The sequence below is a fragment of the Thunnus thynnus genome, chromosome 16 (genome assembly GCF_963924715.1).
Source record: "Thunnus thynnus chromosome 16, fThuThy2.1, whole genome shotgun sequence".
NCBI classification, from domain to species: domain Eukaryota; kingdom Metazoa; phylum Chordata; class Actinopteri; order Scombriformes; family Scombridae; genus Thunnus; species Thunnus thynnus.
The window spans coordinates 2,447,789-2,469,217 of NC_089532.1; the positions used below are offsets into that span (position 1 = coordinate 2,447,789).

At 43.1% G+C, this 21,429-nt stretch overlaps 1 protein-coding gene across 4 annotated transcripts in view; it reads right to left on the bottom strand.

Moving 5' to 3' along the window:
- akap6 (A kinase (PRKA) anchor protein 6) overlaps nucleotides 1–21,429 on the bottom strand; it is a 240,856-nt gene that overhangs the window by 7,858 nt on the left and 211,569 nt on the right. For all 4 annotated transcript variants that reach the window (XM_067614337.1, XM_067614338.1, XM_067614339.1 and 1 more), the window contains 5 exons: nucleotides 18,262–18,345; nucleotides 17,817–17,969; nucleotides 6,347–9,292; nucleotides 4,238–5,536; nucleotides 490–588 (listed from right to left, as the gene is read on the bottom strand). In XM_067614337.1, coding sequence (XP_067470438.1) covers nucleotides 490–588; nucleotides 4,238–5,536; nucleotides 6,347–9,292; nucleotides 17,817–17,969; nucleotides 18,262–18,345 — 4,581 coding nt within the window. The remainder of the gene's footprint in view (nucleotides 1–489; nucleotides 589–4,237; nucleotides 5,537–6,346; nucleotides 9,293–17,816; nucleotides 17,970–18,261; nucleotides 18,346–21,429) is intronic.

The window sequence follows — 21,429 nt, forward strand, 5'->3', positions numbered from 1 at the left end:
TTTCAGAAAATCTGCAAAAGAAAATGTGAATTTATGCGTGTTTCCATCCACTATTGTATTATAGTGTTGGTTCATCTATAAAAAGCAGTACATGGCACTAATTCTCCAGTCAGGTGACATTATATCACTGCAGAAGAAGAAGAGGGCGCAGGTGTTGCTAATACGACATTTATATTTGTTTCTTGTGTTAAATCCAGGAACGTCTCATCAGTCCACACATGCCTCAAGTTTTCATCTGCCGTCTCTCCGGTGGAGCGGAAGCTTGCGTGACATTTAAGTCACGTGAGTTCTGTTTGTCATCGCTTAATTGGTTTCCATAGTTACCTTTCATCGATACGCCAACTTTTCCACCGCCCCCAAGCGTAAAAGCTTTTTTGCAATTTTGCGATTTTTAAAAAATTTTCAGTATTTTTACTGTTTTTTTTAATGAGCAAGATGAAAATGCAGAATTGATGCTGAAAATGCACACGTGTGTGTGTGTTAACCTACTCTGACTGGCACCGTCCTCGAGGTGGGCAGTCTCGATGAGGCTTGGCTCCGCCCCTGTGCAGCCCTGGTGGCGTGATTGGTGGCTGACTGAGGGCCGACCTGATAGAGAGAGAGATAAAGGAAAGACAGGAAGATGTAGTGAAAGAAAGAGAGAGAAAAGAAGAAGAAGAAACAGAAATGAAAGGATGTAGAGAGCAAAGACAGACAGATAAAGGGATAAAAAACAAGAGAGAGGAAGAGAAAAGAGAAAGTATTTAGTTACATGAAGGTAAATACATGATACAGCAGAGAACAAGAAAACAATGTTCCACTTTATTCTTCTCTTACCAACAGTTAGAGAGAGAAAGAGAGAGGTGGCGATGGATGGAGAGAGAGCGAGTAAAGGAGAGAGACAAACAAGAGAGGAGAGAGAAGAATAAATCAAAATGGCATTATCGGGCTGAAACGTTGTTTGTCTTTGTTTTCTAATCGGCTTGTTCTTTCTTTGAGCCCAAACTGATGAAAAGTTGCAAATTAAAACAACGAGCATCAGGCTGAAAACAATCCCCCCCCACCAGCCCAGTCTCTTAATTGGTTCACAACTAATCGCTTTGTAAAGACTTGTGAAGCTATTATCCTTCCCCATACATCTACCAATGCTAGGGATTCACACATAAACACACACACACATAAACACAGACACACACATATGCAAATGTGGTCATGGTTACATGCACACATACATGCCGTCGTGGCTGCACTCATGTAGAAGCACATCTACCCCCATCCTCGCCTTTTCTTTTGGTCTTTGTTTGATGCCCCTTTAATGAATTCATGAGGTAATGAGGAAACTATTGCGCACTGAGACAGACTGAAAGCTGCAAGTTTGTGATTATGGTGTAAAGAGTTGACATCGTCATCGGTCAAGTGAGGATTGAGATTGATGACCCCCTTGAAATCTCTTAATCCTGTTGTAATATATATGTAAGTATGTATGTATGTATGTATGTATGTATATATATATATATGTATATATATATATATATGTGCACATTATTAAAATGAAATTTCACAAGTACAAAAAAAGTTCTTAACACAGTTTAAATATACAAAAAACAAATCCTAAAATTCCAAAAATTAAATATCAAAAATACAAAAGTAAAATCTCAAAAACAAAAATTAAATCTCAGAAATGCAAACTAAGTCCTTTTTGTTTAATGATAAATATTCCTGGCATCATGTAGCAGGTAACACCATGTTTATCATCTTAGTTTTGTATGTTAGCATGCTAACGTTTGCTACAGACACGTTGTCGCTAAAAAGGTGATGCTGTTAGGTTGGGGACATAGTGACTATTGTCGGAGCTAATTAGCGAGCTACTGTGGAAAGCTAACTGCTGACATGCTAACTAGCCAGTAGTTTACTAACATGAAGCAGCGCTGGTCAGGCACAACGGCTCCCTAAGCTAGCTGGTATGCTACTAGTTAGCTATGTATTGGTTAAAAAGCTATCAAGGTCTGTTACAAACCAGACATGACGGTTAGCTTAATGTATTGGTACCATTCGGTCCTGTCTAATGACTGATATCTCTTTTGTAGAGCAGTTTATACTCAAGTATGGTTGGATTATATTAAATTGCATGGTGTAACACCGCTAATCTTCAGAGTCTCTGGGTCTGTCCACCAGTGTTGCCAGATCGGACCGACAGTGTTTGAGTAATCCAAACAAAATTCACTCAGTCATCCTAAAAGTAGCCCAATTTTTAATTTCCATTGAGGGAAGGGTTTATATATGGATCCTGTCTTCTCTGGTCTGTTTTATGAGTTTAATTATGCAAACTCAAAACCACTGTTACAATGAAACATTTATAATAGAGATGACACATTTTCTAGATAATGTTACATTAAATGTTTTCACTCATATGAACAGCTGTTACAGGTATCACAGAACGCAGACAGAATAATAATTGGGATATGAAAAAAAAAGTTTAGTTGTAATAAACTGAAATGACGGTCATCAGATAGTCCTGATCAGTCGTTGCATGTCGAGCTGATGCTCATATAGGACGGATGGTAGAGATGAGAAAGGTTCTCCTGCGAGGAAGACTAGCGGTCATTAAATTGGCAGCTAACGGGGATCCTAATAAAACAAAACAATGTTAACGACTTGCGAGTGTTCACATCATCACGATGTCTGTCTTTTGTGTAAAGATTAGAACAATGCATTAACAATATTCAACAGTATCAATTAAATTTGGGTTACATGGAACAGAAAACCATCCAGTCTGGCAACACTGCAGTCCATTCTCTCAAATATCAGCCCTGACAATGGTTTCCAGTTCACCCACTGGTCTGTCAAAGATCTCCAAACTTTAAATCTACACAATGATTTTAGCTCTTCCATTGAAATGAACTGAAGAATCTCACTGTTATAAATGTTATGAAAATGATTAATCCTGCCCTTCAACACTTGTGTACAGCTGTTTTTATTGCTATGGGATGTACAGTAATGCAGTGTGTAGGTGTCACTATAGAGGCTTTTAATTTTGTCGGTATAGTCATTGTTTATGGAAACCCTTTGAACCTTCTATTAGTGGATAGTTTGGGAAGCCAGGAATCTCAGAGACTGACCCAGTAATTATTGTGATCAGTATATCATTTTGATCAACCATCTGCAGATACATTAATGTGATTTTGGGCTACGGTGCAGTAAAAGTCTTATTTAATAGCGTAAAAGGACATGTAACCCACATTAATATGCACTGCACTAGATCAGAAATGAAACAACCTCTTCAGCTGAGCCATGTTCCTCTTTAAGAGACTAAAAGTTGATAAACAGAGGAGGTAGCAAGGTTGCAGAGACGCTAAAAAAAAAAAGAAAAAAAAGCCAGACTTCATTTGCATAAAGAAATAGAAAACTTAAAAAGAGCACAAACACGCTAATTCAGCGATGAAATGAATTGAACGATCACTGCGGGAAGGGAAAGCTCTTAGCTGATGAATCCTAATGAAATCTGACTGATAGTAATTATGCTGATGTTGTTCTGTGGACCTTAACCTTTTGACTAAAAAACTGAGAAGTCTGCAAATCCCCCCCTTCCATTAACACCTGAGGGAGGAGAGAGGGAGGAGGGAGGAGGAGGAGGAGGAGGAGGAGGAGGAGGAGAGGCTGGAGGGAGGGGGGGGGGGGAGAGGAAGAGAGGCGTGAGAAGAGAAGGGGGGGAAGTTAGAAAAAGAAAAGTGAAGAGAGCAGGAAAAAGAAAAGAAGGAGGAGAGTTAGAGAGGAAAGATACTCGCTGGAGGAAAGGAGGATAGGGTGGGGGTAGGAGATGAGGAGGTGAAGAGGGGTGAGGAGGAGAGGAAGAAGTTGGGAGCAAGAGGAAGTGAAAAGAAAAAAATGAATAGAAAGGAGTAAAATAACACGAGTACAGAAAGAGATGAAGAGGAAATAAGGCTGGAAAAAGGAGGGAAGGTTGTGTGTGAAGTAGAGAGGAGAAGAAGAGAGGGTGAGGAGGGGGAGGAGCAGGCGGAGGAGGAGGAGGAGGAGGAGGAGGAGGAGGAGGAGAGGGTAGGTTACGCATATCAGCGCCTCTCACGTCTGTCTGGCCTCAGAAATGGAAATGAGAGAAACGCACACCGGCCTCATTACATTCATAGCCACTGAGGGGCTCGACTCGGACTAATACCTGGAGTAGAGAGGTGAAGTGCAGTATCAAGGCCCTGTATAATGTCCTGAGATAGCGGATCAGGCCAATACGTGGAACACTAACCTGCTTCGCCCGTGCTGTCTTTGCTTCCTGCTGCGAGCCGCTCCGCCCTCTCCTCCCCTTCTCCTCCTGCTTCACCCGCCGAGTATCCACCTCTCCTCGCCTCTCCCCCTCCTCCCTATCTGCCTCTCTCATCGCCGAGCAGTTAATTTTGGGATTAATACGCGTGGCGGTGGCGGCTGGCTCTTTTGAGGGATTTGTAGCGGAGCTGCAGACACTTATCTTGGTCATTACGGCGCCCATATTGGATTCAAGCGTTTTAGTATCTGCCAAACATTCGGCTGCGGAGGAGTCTATCGGGGCGACACGCGCCCGGGGATTAAGATAAGGAGGCCCCTCATTACGACTCCTCTCCTCCTGCGGCGCGCTGACACTCGCAGCGGCCGCGACTTCTCCTCCAGCGACATCACAGAGGAGGTACGGGTCCTCACCTCGCTTCTCTTCCTCAGCGCCTGAGGACAAGGGAGGAGGAGAGGAAGGGTTGTCGTCTCTTGGTTCGGAGCCGGGCCCCCGGAGAGAGGGGGAGGCGCTCTTTGAGGGCGAGGAGGTGGAAAATGAGCTGTAACAAGGCTCTAGGAGAGGAGAGGAGGAGGAGCTCTGTGTTGTGTCTGTTGTCACCTGGAAATGCAGGTTTCTATCCAGTAAAGACTCCTTTGAGGGGGACAGGTAGCTCAGACTGTCAGCTGGTTCAGAACCGGGCCCCTTTTGAGACAAATATTGGAGACTATCAGTAGATTTGGAGTAAGGCAATTGAGCTAGACTGTCCTTCAGTTCATAGCCAGAGCCCAGGGAGGACAAATACCCCGAACTCTCCTTCAGCGAGACCCTCCGTGGTTTCTTGTTGAGCACCATGCTGTAGCAGAGAGGCGGGCCCAGGTACACCTCCTCAGTACAGGCTGCAAACAGGGTCTCCTCATCTCTGATGTCTGGGCTGGGGGGCACCGATAGAGAGGGGTTATTGGGGTCCTCGTTACCATTAGTCTGGCTATCAGCAGACTTCAAATCAAGAGCGCAGAAGTCGTTCTTGGAGTCGAGGCCGGTAGGGGAGCGTTTGGAAGACTCAGCTGTGTCTGAGGTCGGTATCTGCTGCTGTTTGGGGCTTGTAAACAGCTCGGGGCTCGGGCTGTGGAGGCCTTGCGTCGGCGTGGAGTAAGACGGGATGTTGTAGGGCGCAGGAGTGGAGCTCTTGTCCTCGGAGCACTGACTGACCTCGCCGCAGTCGCTGTCGTGGGAGGAGAGAGACAGGTAGGAGTAGAAGTCTCCCTTACGGAGGTGGAGAGGCCGGTGGGAGTGTTCGAGGACCTGCGGGAAGAGGAAAGAGAGAGTTTGAAGAGGTTGATTTAAAGAGTAACAAGCAAAATAATCAGTACATTTATTTTGCTGCTTTTAAAGGTTTTTAATCACTTTTAGTCGTGTGTGTTTCCTGGTTTTGTTTATTGTGAAAATAAAATAAAAAAGACAAAAAAAAAGAGGAATAATTCAAGTTTATGTGTAACATCATTTATGCTTCATGTTATTTACACATGTAGACATGTAGATGAGGAAAATGTATTTATATATATATATATTTACACATTATAAGCTGTGATGTGAGGTCACCAGTAGATGTTGCTTCATTTTTAAGGGTCATAAGCTAAAAACTTTCTTTGTTTTGTTCATCTTGTGTTTTTTTGTGTTCTGCGTTTTTATGACGTAAAACCAAACCATCCAGAAAACCATCAAGCTTTGATTTGCATATTTTAAAAAAAAAATATCTGTGTGTATTCATATTTTACACTTTTACAAGAGGAGCAAAGCGTTCAGCCTGATTTAGTTTTTCCCTTTCAGAAATAAAATGAAAACTGATTAGCTTTTAGATGACTTCACTTGAAAAAGATACTGAAGAAATTAGTCATTACATCCTAAAAGTTATGGTCTGTGATGCGATTTATTGAATTACTCAAACTCAGGATAAATTTGTCACTTGGATAAATTTTGTCATCAAAATGTACAGAGAGTAGGAGGTCAAACAGGACTTCAAACACTCCACCAACATCCGCAACTGTTATTTTAACTTCTTTTCAATTATGTTTTTGTAATATAACAATGTGTTTTCCAGTATATATACTGTACCTTGTCTCTGATCTGTGTTAGTGACGCAGGACTCTGGTCTGAGTTGGACCCGCTGATCTCGCTCTGGTTCGGTTCTTCAGCCTGGATGTCTTTGCTCTTCAGTGCCAGTGAGGTCATGTCAATTATCTCCATCACGAAGTTGTGCACGTTCTCTTTCTTGCCCTCGTCTACACTGTGTGGACGGAGGAGGGAGGAAGAGGAGGGGAGGTGGTTGCAGCAGGAGGAGGAGAGAGAACTGTGCCGTTTTTTGGGAGGCAGCGATGATTCTTTGTCTCTGACCTCCCTCCTGCTTTCCTCCGTCACAAAGGACGAGAACTTGAACTTCTCCTGAATGTTGATGGCCTTCCGTCCCCCGTTACTGCGGGATCTGCAGTCCTCGACCGGCGAGAGGGACGGAGGTGAGGGGACGGAGGAGCTGTGGCAGGGTAACTCCCCCCTCAGCTGTCCGACCAAAGAGGAGGCACGGATGGGGAGGAGCTCACAGGACGGGGACGGAGAGAGCTGCTTCGTCGAGCTTGATTCTGTTTTCGCTATGAATTCGCTGACGTCCCGAACTAACTCTCCAGTTTTGGCAAACATGTACGACTCCCTGTGTGACTCTCCTTTCTTTGTGAACACGCTGGACTCCTCGCGGAGGAGTTCATCGTCTTCGTCTTTCCCTTTTAAACAGCTTTGGTCCACGTTTCCGTTTTCCACGTCGTCCACAAACTGGCTGATGTAGCTTCTCGTGGCGTTAATCCTGTTCTCTTCCTCCTGTTCTTTCTTATCCCTTTTTGTTTTATTGTTGCTGCTGTTGGTGTTAGCTTCAATTAATTTTGCAGCCGAGCGGTTTAGGAAGCAGCGCTGCTCCTTGTTCTGAGAGGAGGAGGAGGAGGAGGAGGAGGTGAAGGTGGAGGACAGGTTGGTCCCACACTGCAGCTCGTCCCGGAGGCCTGCCTCTGTTTTAGAGGCGGAGGAAGAGGAGGTGCGAGGTCGTATCCAACTCTGCAGTTCCCTCTTCATGTACTCCAGGCCCAGCACGTAAGACCCCTCCATCTCCTCTTCATCATCATCCTCGTCGTCTTCGTTACCAGAGGAGGTGCCGCTCAGCCTCTCCTCCTCCTCGTCCTCTCCGTCCCGTACACCGAGCTCCTCCTCGGTCAGAGTGAGCGTGGAGGAAGACAGGAGGTCGCTGTCGTCCTCGTCCTCATCCGTGCACGCCGACGTACAAGACACGTTGACCACCATGCTCAGGCTCGCCCCATCCGCGTCATCCATCCCCTGTCCTCGGCTGTTGCCGTGGCAACGTTTCCTATGATGGGAACTCGAGTTGGCGTTCGCCGCCATCGTGGGATCCAGAAGAAGGTGGCGGTGTTTTTTGAGCCCGGCGAAATCTTCAGACCCCAGAGACGAGTCTTCGGCGCTGCTCAGCTCCGTTAACGACGCTGTCGCTGAACTCTCATTGATCAGAGACGGTGGACCTTTCCGTGAGGAGCCTGAAATCCCGGAGAGGGGAGGGTGTCGGCCGCCGAGGGAGGGGGAGGCAGGGAGTCGGCTCTGCTGCGGAGAGCTGCTCCGAAGAGTCATATCAGAAACACTGCGGGTCATCTTCCCCGCCAAGGGACTCTGAATGTTCTCTAAGCGTTTCAGGAGATCAAGAGTTCTTCGACTCAGCTCCCCAGAGGAAGGTTCTCCTGGTGCACTTTCGTTGTTTTTCTCCTTTCCTGGTTCACCACCATCCACGTCTCTGCTCTGCCCCAGGTCCAGCTCCCCGAGGCTGGCCAGGCTGCCGGTGGTCTCCCTTTCAGCGCTGCGACTGGGGACCAGGCAGCTCTCCATGGAGGCGCTGCGATGGAGCAGGTCTTTGGAGGGAAATAACTCCACACCCAGAGCCAGCAGGGACTCTAGAGAGGAGCCCTGAGATAATAACGGACTGGACGCCCGGCGGCTGAGCACGGGAGGAGTCTCCAAACCGTTATACTGGTCAGTTTTGAACTCTGTGACAGGACAGCGGGACGGGAAAGGCTTGGATGAGTCTACACTGAGGCCTCCCACCTCAAAGTCAGAGTCGGAGTCGGCGGGCGTCAGGATCCCACGCCCGTTGATCAGGATCTCAACCGCCTCCCCTCCTCCCTTCCTGTGCCTCCTCTTCTTCTCCTCTTCTCTGTTTCTTCTGCTTTCACCTCTGATTTCATCCCTCCTCCTTCTTTGGTTGTAATTGTCTTTGTGCAGAGTAACATGGACTACGGTGGACTCCTCCTCATCCTCCTCCTGTTCTTGGATTTCAGAGTTGTTGGTTATCGTCTCGGTGTCTCCCGTATCGCTGACGATCCCGCTCTCGCTCTCTGAACGTCGACTGTTCGCCGACTGGCCGCTTCCCCTGCCCCCCTCCCTCTCGTTTTCCCCATCCTTGTATCCAACAAACCACTCTCCTCCTCCTCGGCCGTTTGGCATCATATCCCCGATGACGTCAGGGAGGGACTCCAAGGAGGAGAACGAGGAGTCTTTACTCAGGCTCTTCAGCAGCAGATGCTGTTGTCTTTTTCCCGCTTTGGTTTTGTGCATCGTGGAGGAAGTGTAAGGAAACTGAGGCTGTTTGTATAATTCAACATTATGGAGGCTGTACACCTGGTAGACGTTATTGTTGTTGGGGGGAAGAGTTTGGGAGCTCACGCTGGGCTCAGATGAAGCCACGACATCAGGACTCTGATTGGCTTGGACATCTGTCTGGATCCTGTTGGGTTGATTCCCGTTGGACAGAACGCTGTCCGAAGGCAGATTCGGTTGTGCGGGGAGGTTTTGCATAAAATCGGGTTCTGGTACTTCTTGTGGTTCTGGTTCTGTGATTGTCATATCTGTTTCATCCCATTCCCAGGAGTCGTCCGGAGCCGGCGCCACCGGGCATGCTGGGACCGGGCTGATTTGGTGGAGGTCAACTAATCCCGGTTCCAGAAAGTTCCCGGGAACCTAAAAACAAAAGGAAAGAAAGAAAGAAAGAACATGTTTGAAATTATTCAGCAAAGATAAAAGTACAAACCATGAACTCTCAACTTTCAAGGTTTTAATCCTGCTGCATGTCAGAACTCTTGTCTCTGTCTTTTATTATCTTTCTTGTGTTTTTTTAAAAAATACCAAAAAGAATTTATCTTAAAGAGACAAAAATCAAGTGTACTGTAAATGAAGCGTGTCACTACTGTAGCAAAGTAAAGAGGCATTGTACTATAAGAGGGTCTGTTATAGCTGTCGCTGTTAGCTTGACAGCTTGACAGTGAGATATACATTTAATAGCCAAAATATCAACTTTTTGGGAAATAAGAAAACAGCACACAACTACTTTTTTTAGTTTGGTAACTAGTCTAAAGACACCATGACACTGACATTTTTAACTTACTACTTAACTTAATTCTATCAAATCAAACAGCCTTTAGCTCTTTAACTTATACTCAGTTTTGTTATGTCGCACCCCAAACACACCCTGCCTCAACAGCAATCACATCATACTAAAGGAATACTCCGTCATTTGCTTTCTTTCCGAGGGTTCGATGAAAACTACTCTCATGTCTGTGCGTTAATTATGGAGCCGGAAGGAGATTAGCTTAGCTTAGCTTAGCTTAGCATAAAGACTGAAAGCAGAGGGGAAACAGCCTGGCTCTGTGTCGAAAGTGTAAAAACCACAACACCGCTAATAATTATAAATAATAATTAACACTCATTTCTTTTAAAATTTGTACACAAACAGACATGTAAAAGTGACATTTGTGGTTTTAGGGGGAGTTGCATGCAGAAACTGTTTCTTGACAGTGCATCTATCCGCCCAGAACTATACGTCTCTGTACAGACATGATGCTAACCCAACCGGCCACCTCACTGTCATTACAAGACAGTAAGAAGTCACTGTGTCCACATGTTGTTTGCCAAGATATCGTTCCAGCGTGTAACTTCCCTACAACCAACTGCAAATTGTCTCCTGTTTGTGTCTGGATTTAACAAACAAGATAAGTGTAAATTAATGAGCTTTACAGGTGTTGGTAAGTGTATTTTTTTAAATCTGTACAGGCCAGGTTAGCTGTTTCCCCCTCCAGTCATTATGCTAAGCTAATGCTAACTCAACTCATTTACTCAAATATTGAACTATTTCTTTAGGAAATTTCAGTGTCGTTAAAAAGGTGAAACATTTTCAAAATTGTCAAGACGTAAAAATATTTGATACAAGATCAGTGATACATGATTTTCATTGAAATACATCTTCAAGGTCTTCTGGAACAACACTAGAAGTCCTGGTTGGTATAAAGTGAACATGACTGAACATTAATAGCTTCTGCCTGCTATTTAAATCATTGAGATCATTGAGAAGTGCTAAAATTGACATTAATCCATTAACATGCTGCTAAAAACTCCATCTAAACAAGTCACTTAGATAATTATTGAGTCCTAAATCAATAAGTTTCAAAAAAAGTTCCCTGAAGCGAGTTTAATCATCCTGATACTGGTGCAACAATCTGCCTAATTGTGTCTTCTTTATTTCGAGGAAATTCCTGATTTAGTCTTGTTTTTCTTTTCTTCTTTAAAGGAAAAAGTCTTGAAAGTGTAATTTGAGGCTGAACTTGTTCAAACAGAAGAGTCCATATGAAATGAAGTAACCTATTATTATCATTTTAAAAGCATGTCATGTTTTTATTCTGTGCTGTCAAACACCGTGTGAATGTTGGATATCTTGTTTTGGCACCAAACTCTTTGTTGAAAATCTCATGTCCTTTTCTGAGAGAGCACCGTCTTGACTCAGGACTCCATTTGAAAGAGAAACACTGACACCCGACTCTGACAAAACACGTCCTGTGATCATTTAAAAAAAAAATAAAAAGAGCAAAATCAACCCACCCCAAAGCAATTGCTCATAAATCTCAACACAAATTATTCCGCTCTGGAACAAAGCGATGAATTATTCAAAAACGACTTCTGAAAGAAAGAGCACGAAGCTGAAAACCCCAAAGTAAATACGTAATCAAAAGCCTTCAGAAAGCTCGGCTGTCTAAAAATATGCTTAGACACAGGAATTCTTCCCTTCCACAGACATAATTATACAAATTGCTCCGCGTCTCGTTAACAAGAGAGGGGAGTAATTCGTATTAGCCATTCATAGCCTATTAATCTAATAAACTAGTTGGCTCTGTGTGTGTGTGTGTGTGTGTGTGTGTGTGTGTGTGTGTGTGTGTGGATATGGGTCTGTGTAATGAATTTCTATTAGATTTGTGTTTATTCCCCTTGTGCTGATAAGGGAGATGGGGGTAATGACTGAACTGGGTTTTGCCACTGCAGACGCATTCAAAAACACATTCAGCGCCGAGGGGAGAGGCTACCAATCAGCCTAATCCAATCAAACCCAGTATTTGATGACCCACAAAAAAAAAAACCTTGTATACAATTTATATCTGTAATTTATCTCATTTCTATGATTTCGTAACAGTTTATAGTTGAGTTGCTGGTGTTTTTATGACCTCAGAAAGTGGAGGGAGGTGACTTCTGGTGTCCGGCAGCCACGGTGGATTCAAAAATGTATTTTTTAAAAAAAAGCTGAAATCAGTGTTGCTGGTAAACCTGCCAAAGAGGCAGAGCTAGCAAGATTTACCAGTCAGACTCCAGCAACATGCCGGGGGGGGGGGGGTATTCCTCTGTTAGATGCAAGTTTCTGCAGGATTTAGTGGCGTCGGGATTTTATATCTCAGGTACGTCTATGTATAAACACCGTATAGATTCGTCTAAAGTGTCTAAAGATTTGAAATGTGATGAATCTAGAGGACTTCTGAATCATGTGAAAATAGGTTTGGTGTTGTGCTCATTGATGGTTGCTGATTGAAGTAACGATCGATCAATCGGAGCTCTGAGAGTAAGAGATGCTACGCAGCTGCATCCATAGAGACAGCTGACAGCCATTTCTGGATCACTTTACTCAACATGATGCTAAACATGACTACAGTGTGCCGTCCACCTTTCTCATTGAGTACTTGTGCTCAGACTTGTTGCACTAGTGACGCAGCAGTGTGATTCATTATCTTCTTTAAATATGTCCTGTTTCTTTTTTTTGTCCTTTGTTTCTACTTTGTTTGTTTTTGTTTCCTGTGTCTCTGTTTTCTGCTTTGTATTATTGAGAAAAATCACAATAAAAATATTATAAAAAAAACTAAATAATGCCCTCTCCCAACGAGAAACCACATGAACACAATGTGCGGTTGAATGAATACAATTAAACAAAAAACAGTGACTCAGCCAATTCAGATTATGAGGCCATTTATGAACAAAGGTTCAAACACACATCCGCCTCCTCCACGGCTACTAGAATCAAAAAAACAAAGTTCAGGATGCCGACATGCAGGTCTGCTCACATGTTGGTGCAAGTTTGAGCAAAAAGAGAAAGAAAAAAAAAGTTTGACTCTGTTTTATAAACCCGCAGGGACGAGAGGAAAATGTGTTGTGTTAAGATGCTCTGCAAAAGCCTTCAGCAGTAAATTCCACATGACTAAAGCGAACATGCAGTCTGTCTTTAGTCAGTCCGTCTTTAAACAGTTACACTCGTAAAGAAAAGAGGACTAATAGTCTAAAGATGCAGCAGTAGGAGATCCTGGAAGCTGCGATACACAAAAAGGGATGAAAAGAACAAACGACATATCGCTGATTTAGCTCCTCGGCATCTTACCGGTAGCGGAACGATAAATGTCAAGTCTCTCTCCTGTGGGTGACACTAGAGGAAAAGTCATGGGGTCATTAAAATCAAAGAGCCCCCCCCCCCCCCCCCCCTCCTCTTAGGAGCAGCACTGCTGTCAGTAAATTTCATGTTAAAACAAGCTGAACATATTCACATGAACATCTCCTCCTCACTCTGTTTCTGCCTTAATCGCAGCCTGTGGAAGCCTTTGTGCGTGCGTTCCTGTGCATTTTTTTTGGGGGGGGGGGGGTGAAAACGGGACACTTTTTCCCATTAGCTCTGGTTTGACTGCTCCCATTTGTTAGCATAGCATCTGCTGGAAGGCCCAAGGAGAGCGCAGCTATCTAGCAGCGTCTGGGTGATTATTCATGTGCCTGTGTTCCTCCTGGAGCTGCTGCTGCTGCTGCTGCTGCTGGAGTCTCTGCTGGCTTCTCTGCTGTACTGCTTGTTAAAGTGCTGAGGGAGGCCCCGGCGTCACCAGTCTGATTCAAAATGAATAGAAGCGCACAGATAAATCACCTCTCCATGCAGAGTGGAGGAGCAGACAGGCTGCATTTGAATGTAATTGCCAAAACGGTGAATGAAAACCTCCATATGTTGCTCATAACTCCTCTCTAAAATATATTTCATAATCACAAGGAAAGCGTTCTAAAATATAATTTCCATATATTACATCGGACTTACAGGTATACTTTGTGAAACTTCACCCCCACTCCCCCGCCCACAACAACAACAACAACAACAACACCCTGCAGGTTTAATTTAGACTCATTTACATCACATCAAAAATGACAAAACAGGATTCTTCATCTGCTTTCTGAGCAGCGTTACACATGAAACCACGGTAACAACCTCTCTGATGCTGAATCACATGTTCCAATCAAAGCGTGCTGACGGTCATCATCACAGAGGTCAAACATGTCATCATCTAAAAGGCGGGTTTATCATGAGTCGGTTGTCGTCAGGTTATCTGCTGCAGATATTCATGATCTTCTCGACCTTTACTCGAGTGTGTCCCAACAATAAAATCTGTCCTGGTTAAAAAAGAAAACGGCCTCATTTGAAGACTGTTCATGAAACAATTTGATTTCTATTGGAAACAGGTTGACATGTTTTTTTTTACTACGCTGACAGATTTGTTTTTCTCCTCTTCTTCACTCTCTCTCTTCAAAACATTTGACTCAAGTTAAGACAAATGACTTGAAAAATATGGAGATTTCAGGCAGTGAATATGTAATATTTCACTTTTAGTTTCATGGAATAAAAGTCACAAATACCATAGACCGCATGGTAAAAACATCATGCCTTTATTTATCTTTATTTATCCTTCTTTAACAGAAAACAGAGCACTAACTAATGATTATCAATGAACGATACCCATCACAGGTTCCCAGAGTTCAAGGTGATGTATTTCAACTTTACTGGTTTTTGTCTGACCGACAATCCGAAGAGCAGGAGAGCAGGAGAGCGCGATCGTTTTATCACTGAGCAGAAGTGTTCATTTATAAGCTAAACCACCCAGATATATTCCTCTCTGCTTCTCTCTCTCTCTTTATTCTTCTCCCATCTCCAGTAGAAGTGAAATTACTCTCCAGCCAGGCAGCGAGGTCAGAGTGTCTGGCCTGTTATTTGTCTTCTCTTCCTCTACAACGTGTGTGTGTGTGTGTGTGTGTGTGTGTGTGTGTGTGTGTGTGTGTGTGTGTGCATGAGAGAGTCCTACCTCTCAAACCACATGTGCAGCAGCAGTATAAAAGCTGTTTTCCTGCTAATTTTCAACATTAATAAAAAAAAAGAGCTGTAAGATTTTAAACTCCTCGTCCTGTTCAAAGGCCTTTCAGAGCGACTTTATTTATCCCTTTAAACACATTAAACTACTGCAGGAAACAATAACAAAACACATCTGTGCTCCCGATTATTCAATCTGGAAAAACTTCCTGGATGTTCTGCAAGAGCTGTCACACTTTCCCTTAAAGGATAAGTTCACAATTTGTCTTAAAACAATGCATTTAAAAAAAGTCTGTGTGAAGCTTCTATTCATCTTCATCAGTCTGAGTTAGTCATATCAAGTGGATATCTGACACATTTACAGTCTTTGTGTTTCCCTGTTGAGCTGCAGGTGGAAGTATAGTAACAAAAAGAGGAACTTTGGCACTAAAAAGACTGTAACGTTGAAAGATATCTACTTGATTTGAGTCATTTGGACGCTGAAGCTTCATATTAGCTTCAGATAAACTTTTAAATACATTTTTTTACACAGAAGGAGGACTGTGGTCACTTCCATTGTAAGTGTATTATGAAGGGATCTTCTAACGGTCAGTATGAAGAGGAGGAATGATTACAGCATTTTCACATTTACAGTGTAGACGTGAAAAAGCAGGGAAAACATCAGAAATTTGAAAAAAAGACAAAAAATGTTTCTCGGATGCTGTACTGTAGATGAAACTGCCAGTCACAGTTTCAGACCTCTGATCCACCAGAAACAGGTTTTTATGTGATAAAAACACGGCAGGGTCCAACGTGGATAAGAGGAGACGAATTCATTCATTACAGAGACGTTTTATCAGTGTTACTGCTGCTCGGTTCATTCTGTAATCTCGTCACATCGTCTTGAACGTGTTTGTCGAGCACAAAGAGGTTGACGCTGACGTAAAGGCGTCGATCCACGTTTCCGTTTTATTTTGCAGGAAATTTCAGAAATATGATTGAAAGTTGCACAAGAATTTCATGGAAAAATCTCAAACTGCAAACTTGAGCTTGTAACTTTGAAAAACTAGTAAAAACTAGTATTTACCTCTCTGATCTCTGTCTGAGCTCCGAACACATCACAATACATCAATTAATGCAAGCATTTATGTAACACAACATATGTATTTACTTCAGTGTCACTACATGTATGTGTGTATTAGTGCAGATTTCATCTACATGTGTTCTCCTGTATGTGTGCAAACATAAGTGTGTGTGTGTGTGTGTGTGTGTGTGTGTGTGTGTGTGTGTGTGTGTGTGTGTGTGTTAACCTCTTCAAAGTGCCAAATTGCTCCTCCTCGTATCCAAATGCATCCCCTGCTTCTGTTTCTATAGAACCATATTCATCATTATTAGAAATCCATAACAGCTCCGTTCTGCTGCAGCTCTCTGCCTTCATGTTACATCAGCTGGATAAAGCACTCATCTCTCTCTCTCTCTCTCTCTCTCTCTCTCTCTGTATCTCTTTACCTCGTGCGGCCCGAGAGCAGCTCGGCTCCGGACGACTCCCTCATGAGCAACATTTCACTTAACACCTACAGCGCTCGCTATTTCACATCCTCGGACGAGCTGCACGCGTGCTGAGCTGTCAGCCCGCAGCGGCGTTAAACCGTCGTCGCCGTGGCACCCGAGACTGTGGAACCTGAATCGGTTCATCGGGCTGCAGATTTTTCTAATAAGACAAAACCTTTTTGGCGACGCGCCGTCACGGCGGCAGACATGCGTGGTGTTCTGATACGCAGACTGTCAAAGTGTTTAAAAAATCTCATTTGCCAAGTTTTCTTTTGTTTGTGGGAGAGGTGGCGGAGGAAACATCATCTCTGTGACACTGATCGCACCGCAGAACTAACAGATTAGTTTTTTTATCAACTGGCTGCTTCTCGACTGTTTCGATGATTCTGAATAGAGCTGTCGTCTGTCTGTGAGGTTTTAAAAGTCAAAATAGACGAAGATGCTTTTGTTGTCATGACGGCAGAGTGTCTACATTAAGAGGATGTTTCCTAATGCTTTTAAAGACCCTCTGACCTCTCCTCTAGCACCAACATCACACCACTTTTTCGCACAAGAATGATCAAAATCTAACATGCAGGTTAGATTTACTAAACACATGCATGCTCCTCAGAGGATAAACCCATCGAAGGCCTCAGAACATGCTGCACTTTAAGAGGACGTACGTCTAAATGAAGGAAAAGACAATTCGTTTTGTTATGATTTAACTGTAGGACAACCAGGCACCGATGTGTTTGAAGTAAATTATGTAAAGTATCCAGATTTTATAAGTCTGGACATCATCAGCATGAGGATGATAACAGACTCAGCAAATCAATGGATAATAAGCCCTGAAGGGAGCATGTAGAGGAAGAATAAGACGTCCAAGAATCGACCCCCGAGGAAGCACAATCAAACACGGCAAAATGTTACAGAGTCAGAGGGTGGAAAAAAAAAGTTTGAAAAATGAAAATAAAGGATGCAGGAAATCATTCCATAATGCCGCGTTAATGTCAGAGTCGCCATAATTAGTAGTTTATGACTTGTAAATGCTGTTCTAAAAGATAAAAGTCGAGGATTTTGTGAGTTTTTCAGGTGACAAAAATGCTCACAAGTTGTAAACATTTTCCATCTCATGTAACATGAACGCAGCGCAGCTCCAGCTACGTTTCAGGGTCAAACATCACCCAGATTGATTTTGTTGTCTAAACTGATCAGTTCTTCCAGGGGAACAAACGGAGAAGGCATCACTAGAGCTGATTATTTGCTGATATCAAAAGTTTTTTTATGAATGTCAATAGACGTTTCAAAAACAAGTGATTTTTATGCTTTGTTCCAGAGTTGTTTCTTATTAAAACTAAATAAAATCAGAAACGTCAGGCTGCAGCTCCTTCCGTCACTAAAAACATCTCAGCTTCAATCACAGCACCGTCTGTCTTTTCACGCTACGTTTTTAGCATCAAATCAGACTTGGACACGCTCACTGAGTGTAACGATAAGTCAGCTGACTGCCTGCGGAGCGAGATGAAGGATGTAAAGTGTAAATGTCAGCGCTCTAACCTGCTGCTCTCCCAGCTCTCTCTTCAGTCTGTTCTGCCACTGCAGCGCCTGCATCACGATCGCCTCCCACCTCCTCTCCAGGTTGATTGACAGCAGCTGCAGGGCCTCACGGTGCTGCTCCGCCTCTGGGCCCACCTCCGCCATAGGTCCCGACTGTCCCGGAGGGATCGAAGGAACGGTTTTGTTCAGAATTAAAATGGATATTAACATACTAATAAATGATTACATTTATAATATTAAGAATGTATAATAATATAGAGACAATTTAAAGAGACATATAAAAGAAAAACGACAGGCTGAATTGGTTCCAGTTTAGATTCTTCTTCTTTAGATGTTTGGTTAGACTCGAGTCATAAGAGTCAAGTCCAGGTGAAGGTACAAGTACTTGTCAAGTTGGTAATCTGTTTTTGATAATTAAATTGGGGATTTCTTTTCTTTTACTGACCTGGCTCTGTTGCAGCAGCTTCTGGCAGAGTTTCAGGACAGAGGAGACTCCTCTTCGTCGGCTTCGCACCTCCGAACACAGAGACTGAAAGAGAAGAACAGGAAGAAAGAAGCAAGGTCAGCAAATATTCTAATTATTATTATTCTAATACAAACATAACGACCATCCTGCTAATATTACGTCCATGAATTATTTTCTATTTGCGGTTCACGTGGCTTGTCTGGTAGCAGGAAGTGATGTGTGTCACATTAATTGCAATAAACAGATGAGGAAGAACTGGATGGTTAGCATTAGCAGAGATAACCTGCATGAAAAACCTCCTAAAGAATCAACAGGAAATGTAAGAATTCACAATCATGAGTAACAAAGCTGAAGATTAAAGGATGATTCTGTTTTATTCCATCATTCCTTCATTTATTTATAACATCGTCAAGTGAACAGCTGAGAGGATGATTCAGGACGTTCATTTCACAATAATGGACCCGCTCCCTGTACGTTATCCCTTACACACACACCTGAATGATTCTTTCAGTGCGTTATTTATCAGAATCCATAAAAGTATCACCAGCTTTCAGAGTATTTTTATATTATGGTCCAAACCATCAGAACTTTAGAGGCTCCTCGTCTGGAAACTCAGATGGAAAACTCATCTATTGTCTGTTTCCTACAACGTTTACTTTACTGCACTTCACTACTGTAAAGATCTGCAAAATAGCTTGAAGACACTTGTTCCTCTGAGAGACTTTAAAGTTTTCATTTATTTATCATATTTTGTCTCTTAAGAGTGTTCTGTGTGTTAATGCACATCATGCAAACACACATCCTGTGTAACGAGTGATTATCAGAGATATTTTAGGTTCTCTCACTTTCAGGTTTACGTCCAAATAAAGTGTTTAAAAGCCGTCTGATCGTCTGGCTGCTCGGGTTTCTTGTCCTGTCAGACTTTGTTGTTGTGTTCCAAGATCTCAGCAATTAACTTTATAACGAACAGAAACGACGGGCGAAGGAGTGAAGAAAACAGAATTATCCTTTAAACTAACAAGAGCTAGATTTGTTTTTTTTATTTATTCTTTAATTCATTTCAGTTCAGTTTAGTTAAATTCTTTATTAGCATAAAGTCAAATTCAGCACACAGATCCTTGATCAGCAGTAACAGTGCATAAAATAAATGACAACAGCCAATATCCCCCCCCCCCCTCCACCCCCCCGCTTCGCTCTCTGCTGTCTAATAAATGCAAAAAAAAAGACAAAGAAAAAAAGAAACAGGAGGATTGGCAGTGCCTATTATAAATCACTATATGCTGATGAGTTTCCACACGCAAAGGTCAGTGTGGATGTGTGTGTTTGCATGTTTGAATGTTTACTCATGCGGGCGTGTGCACGAGTATGTGTGTGCAGATGTGTGTGTGTGCAAACATATGCATGTATTTCTGAGTGTGTGTGTGTGTGTGTGTCACAGTGAACAGAGGGGACAGCCTTACTCCTCTGCAGCGGGGACCAAACACGTCCAAGCCCCAAACTATTTATGCTAATCCTGCCCGCTCGCCGAAAAGCACTTCCTTTACATTTTCTTTACATTTTTCCAATAAATATTAAACACTATTACAATGAAATGGGATTCTCTGTCTCTATCTCTCTCTCTCTTTCTTGCACACACACTCTGCCTCTTCCTCACACACACACACACACACACACACTCAACTCTTCTTCTTCTGTCTTTCATCTCCTCTTTCTCGCTCTCTCTTCAGTTTAGCATATTTGTAGCTCGCCTGGTTGTCTAAACAGGAGATGGGGATGCAGAATACAGCAGACAGGATCAAGAGGACAAGCCATGGCGTGTGTGTGTGTGTGTGTGTTTGTGTGTATGTTGCAGATAAATTTATTCCAAACAGGAGGTGTGTATTACGTTGAAGGAGGAGGCTCTAAACAACAACAAAACGACTGAGTGATACTCGCTCTGCGCCAAATAACTGCAGCAGACAGCGTCGAAGGGGGAAGCACAGGAAGATGAATTAAACTAGATTGGGAGCTGGAACAATAATTCAGCATGTTAGAGTCAGAGGATGACGGCCGTAACTCTAAAATCAGCTCCACAAAGTCTGGCTCAACAACACAAAGTCTTACATACTGACTGAGGGGAGATTTGAAGTTTATGTCATACGGTTTGAGATTTATCGTAAACACAAGCCGGAAAAAACTCTTTCCTCATCAGTCTGCTGTGAGTCCTGATGACAAGTCAGATGTGGTACATTCTTTTAGGGTTTTATGTCTCCCAACTGGCGTTATGAATTGTTCAAAAGTTCAACAACATAGTCAGCAAACATGGCGACAGATGATAGCAGTCCGACTCCTCGTCTCTGATGGCTGCGTAGGAAGAAAGAGCAGCTGTAATAGATCTCTATTTTACAGTAGTTAGGACTGTTATCAACACTGATGATGATAATCGTTATTAGTATTATGATTGCAGTCTGGTATCTCTCAGATAGAAAAAAAAGTCTTTTCTCTGAGAGTTTATTTTTAGGCAGAAAGGAGAAAAGAGAGAATCCTAAGTCTCTATTGTTTCTGCACTGCTGGTTTTTATGCACTGATCCCTCTCTCTCTCTCTCTCTCTCTCTCTCTCTCTCTCTCTCTCTCTCTCTCTTTCTCTCTGGCCGGTCGAGCCTGGCTGGGCCCATATTGACTCAGAGGGCTCTACAGACACAGTCAGACAAATATTTGCTAAAAAGCTTTTCTTCCAAAATACATGGAAAGCCGTGGAGTGGCTGCAGAGAAAGAGAAAGAGACAGAGGATGTAGAGGGAGGGATGAGACGGACTGAAAGCAGCTGAAAGCAGTGTGAGTGAGAGAATTTGAAGAAGAGGGGTTGGGGTGGGGGGTGGGGGGTGGGGGGGGCAGTAAGGACAGAAAGAAAGAAGAGAGATAGAAGATTAAAGTGAGCTTAAGAGAAACAGAGAGATAAGGAAGGATAGAAATGATAAAGACAGCGACAACAAGGAGGAGAGATAGACAGGAAATGAAAAGGATCGAAGAGGTAAACTGCTGATTTTGTTAGAGTGAAACTGTGAAGAACTGACTGTGATCCCTAAAAAATGCAGAATCAAGCTTCTGTTCTTGTAATATTCTCTACCTTTCCAATCTTCAAATGAAATTATGGCAAATTTAAACTATT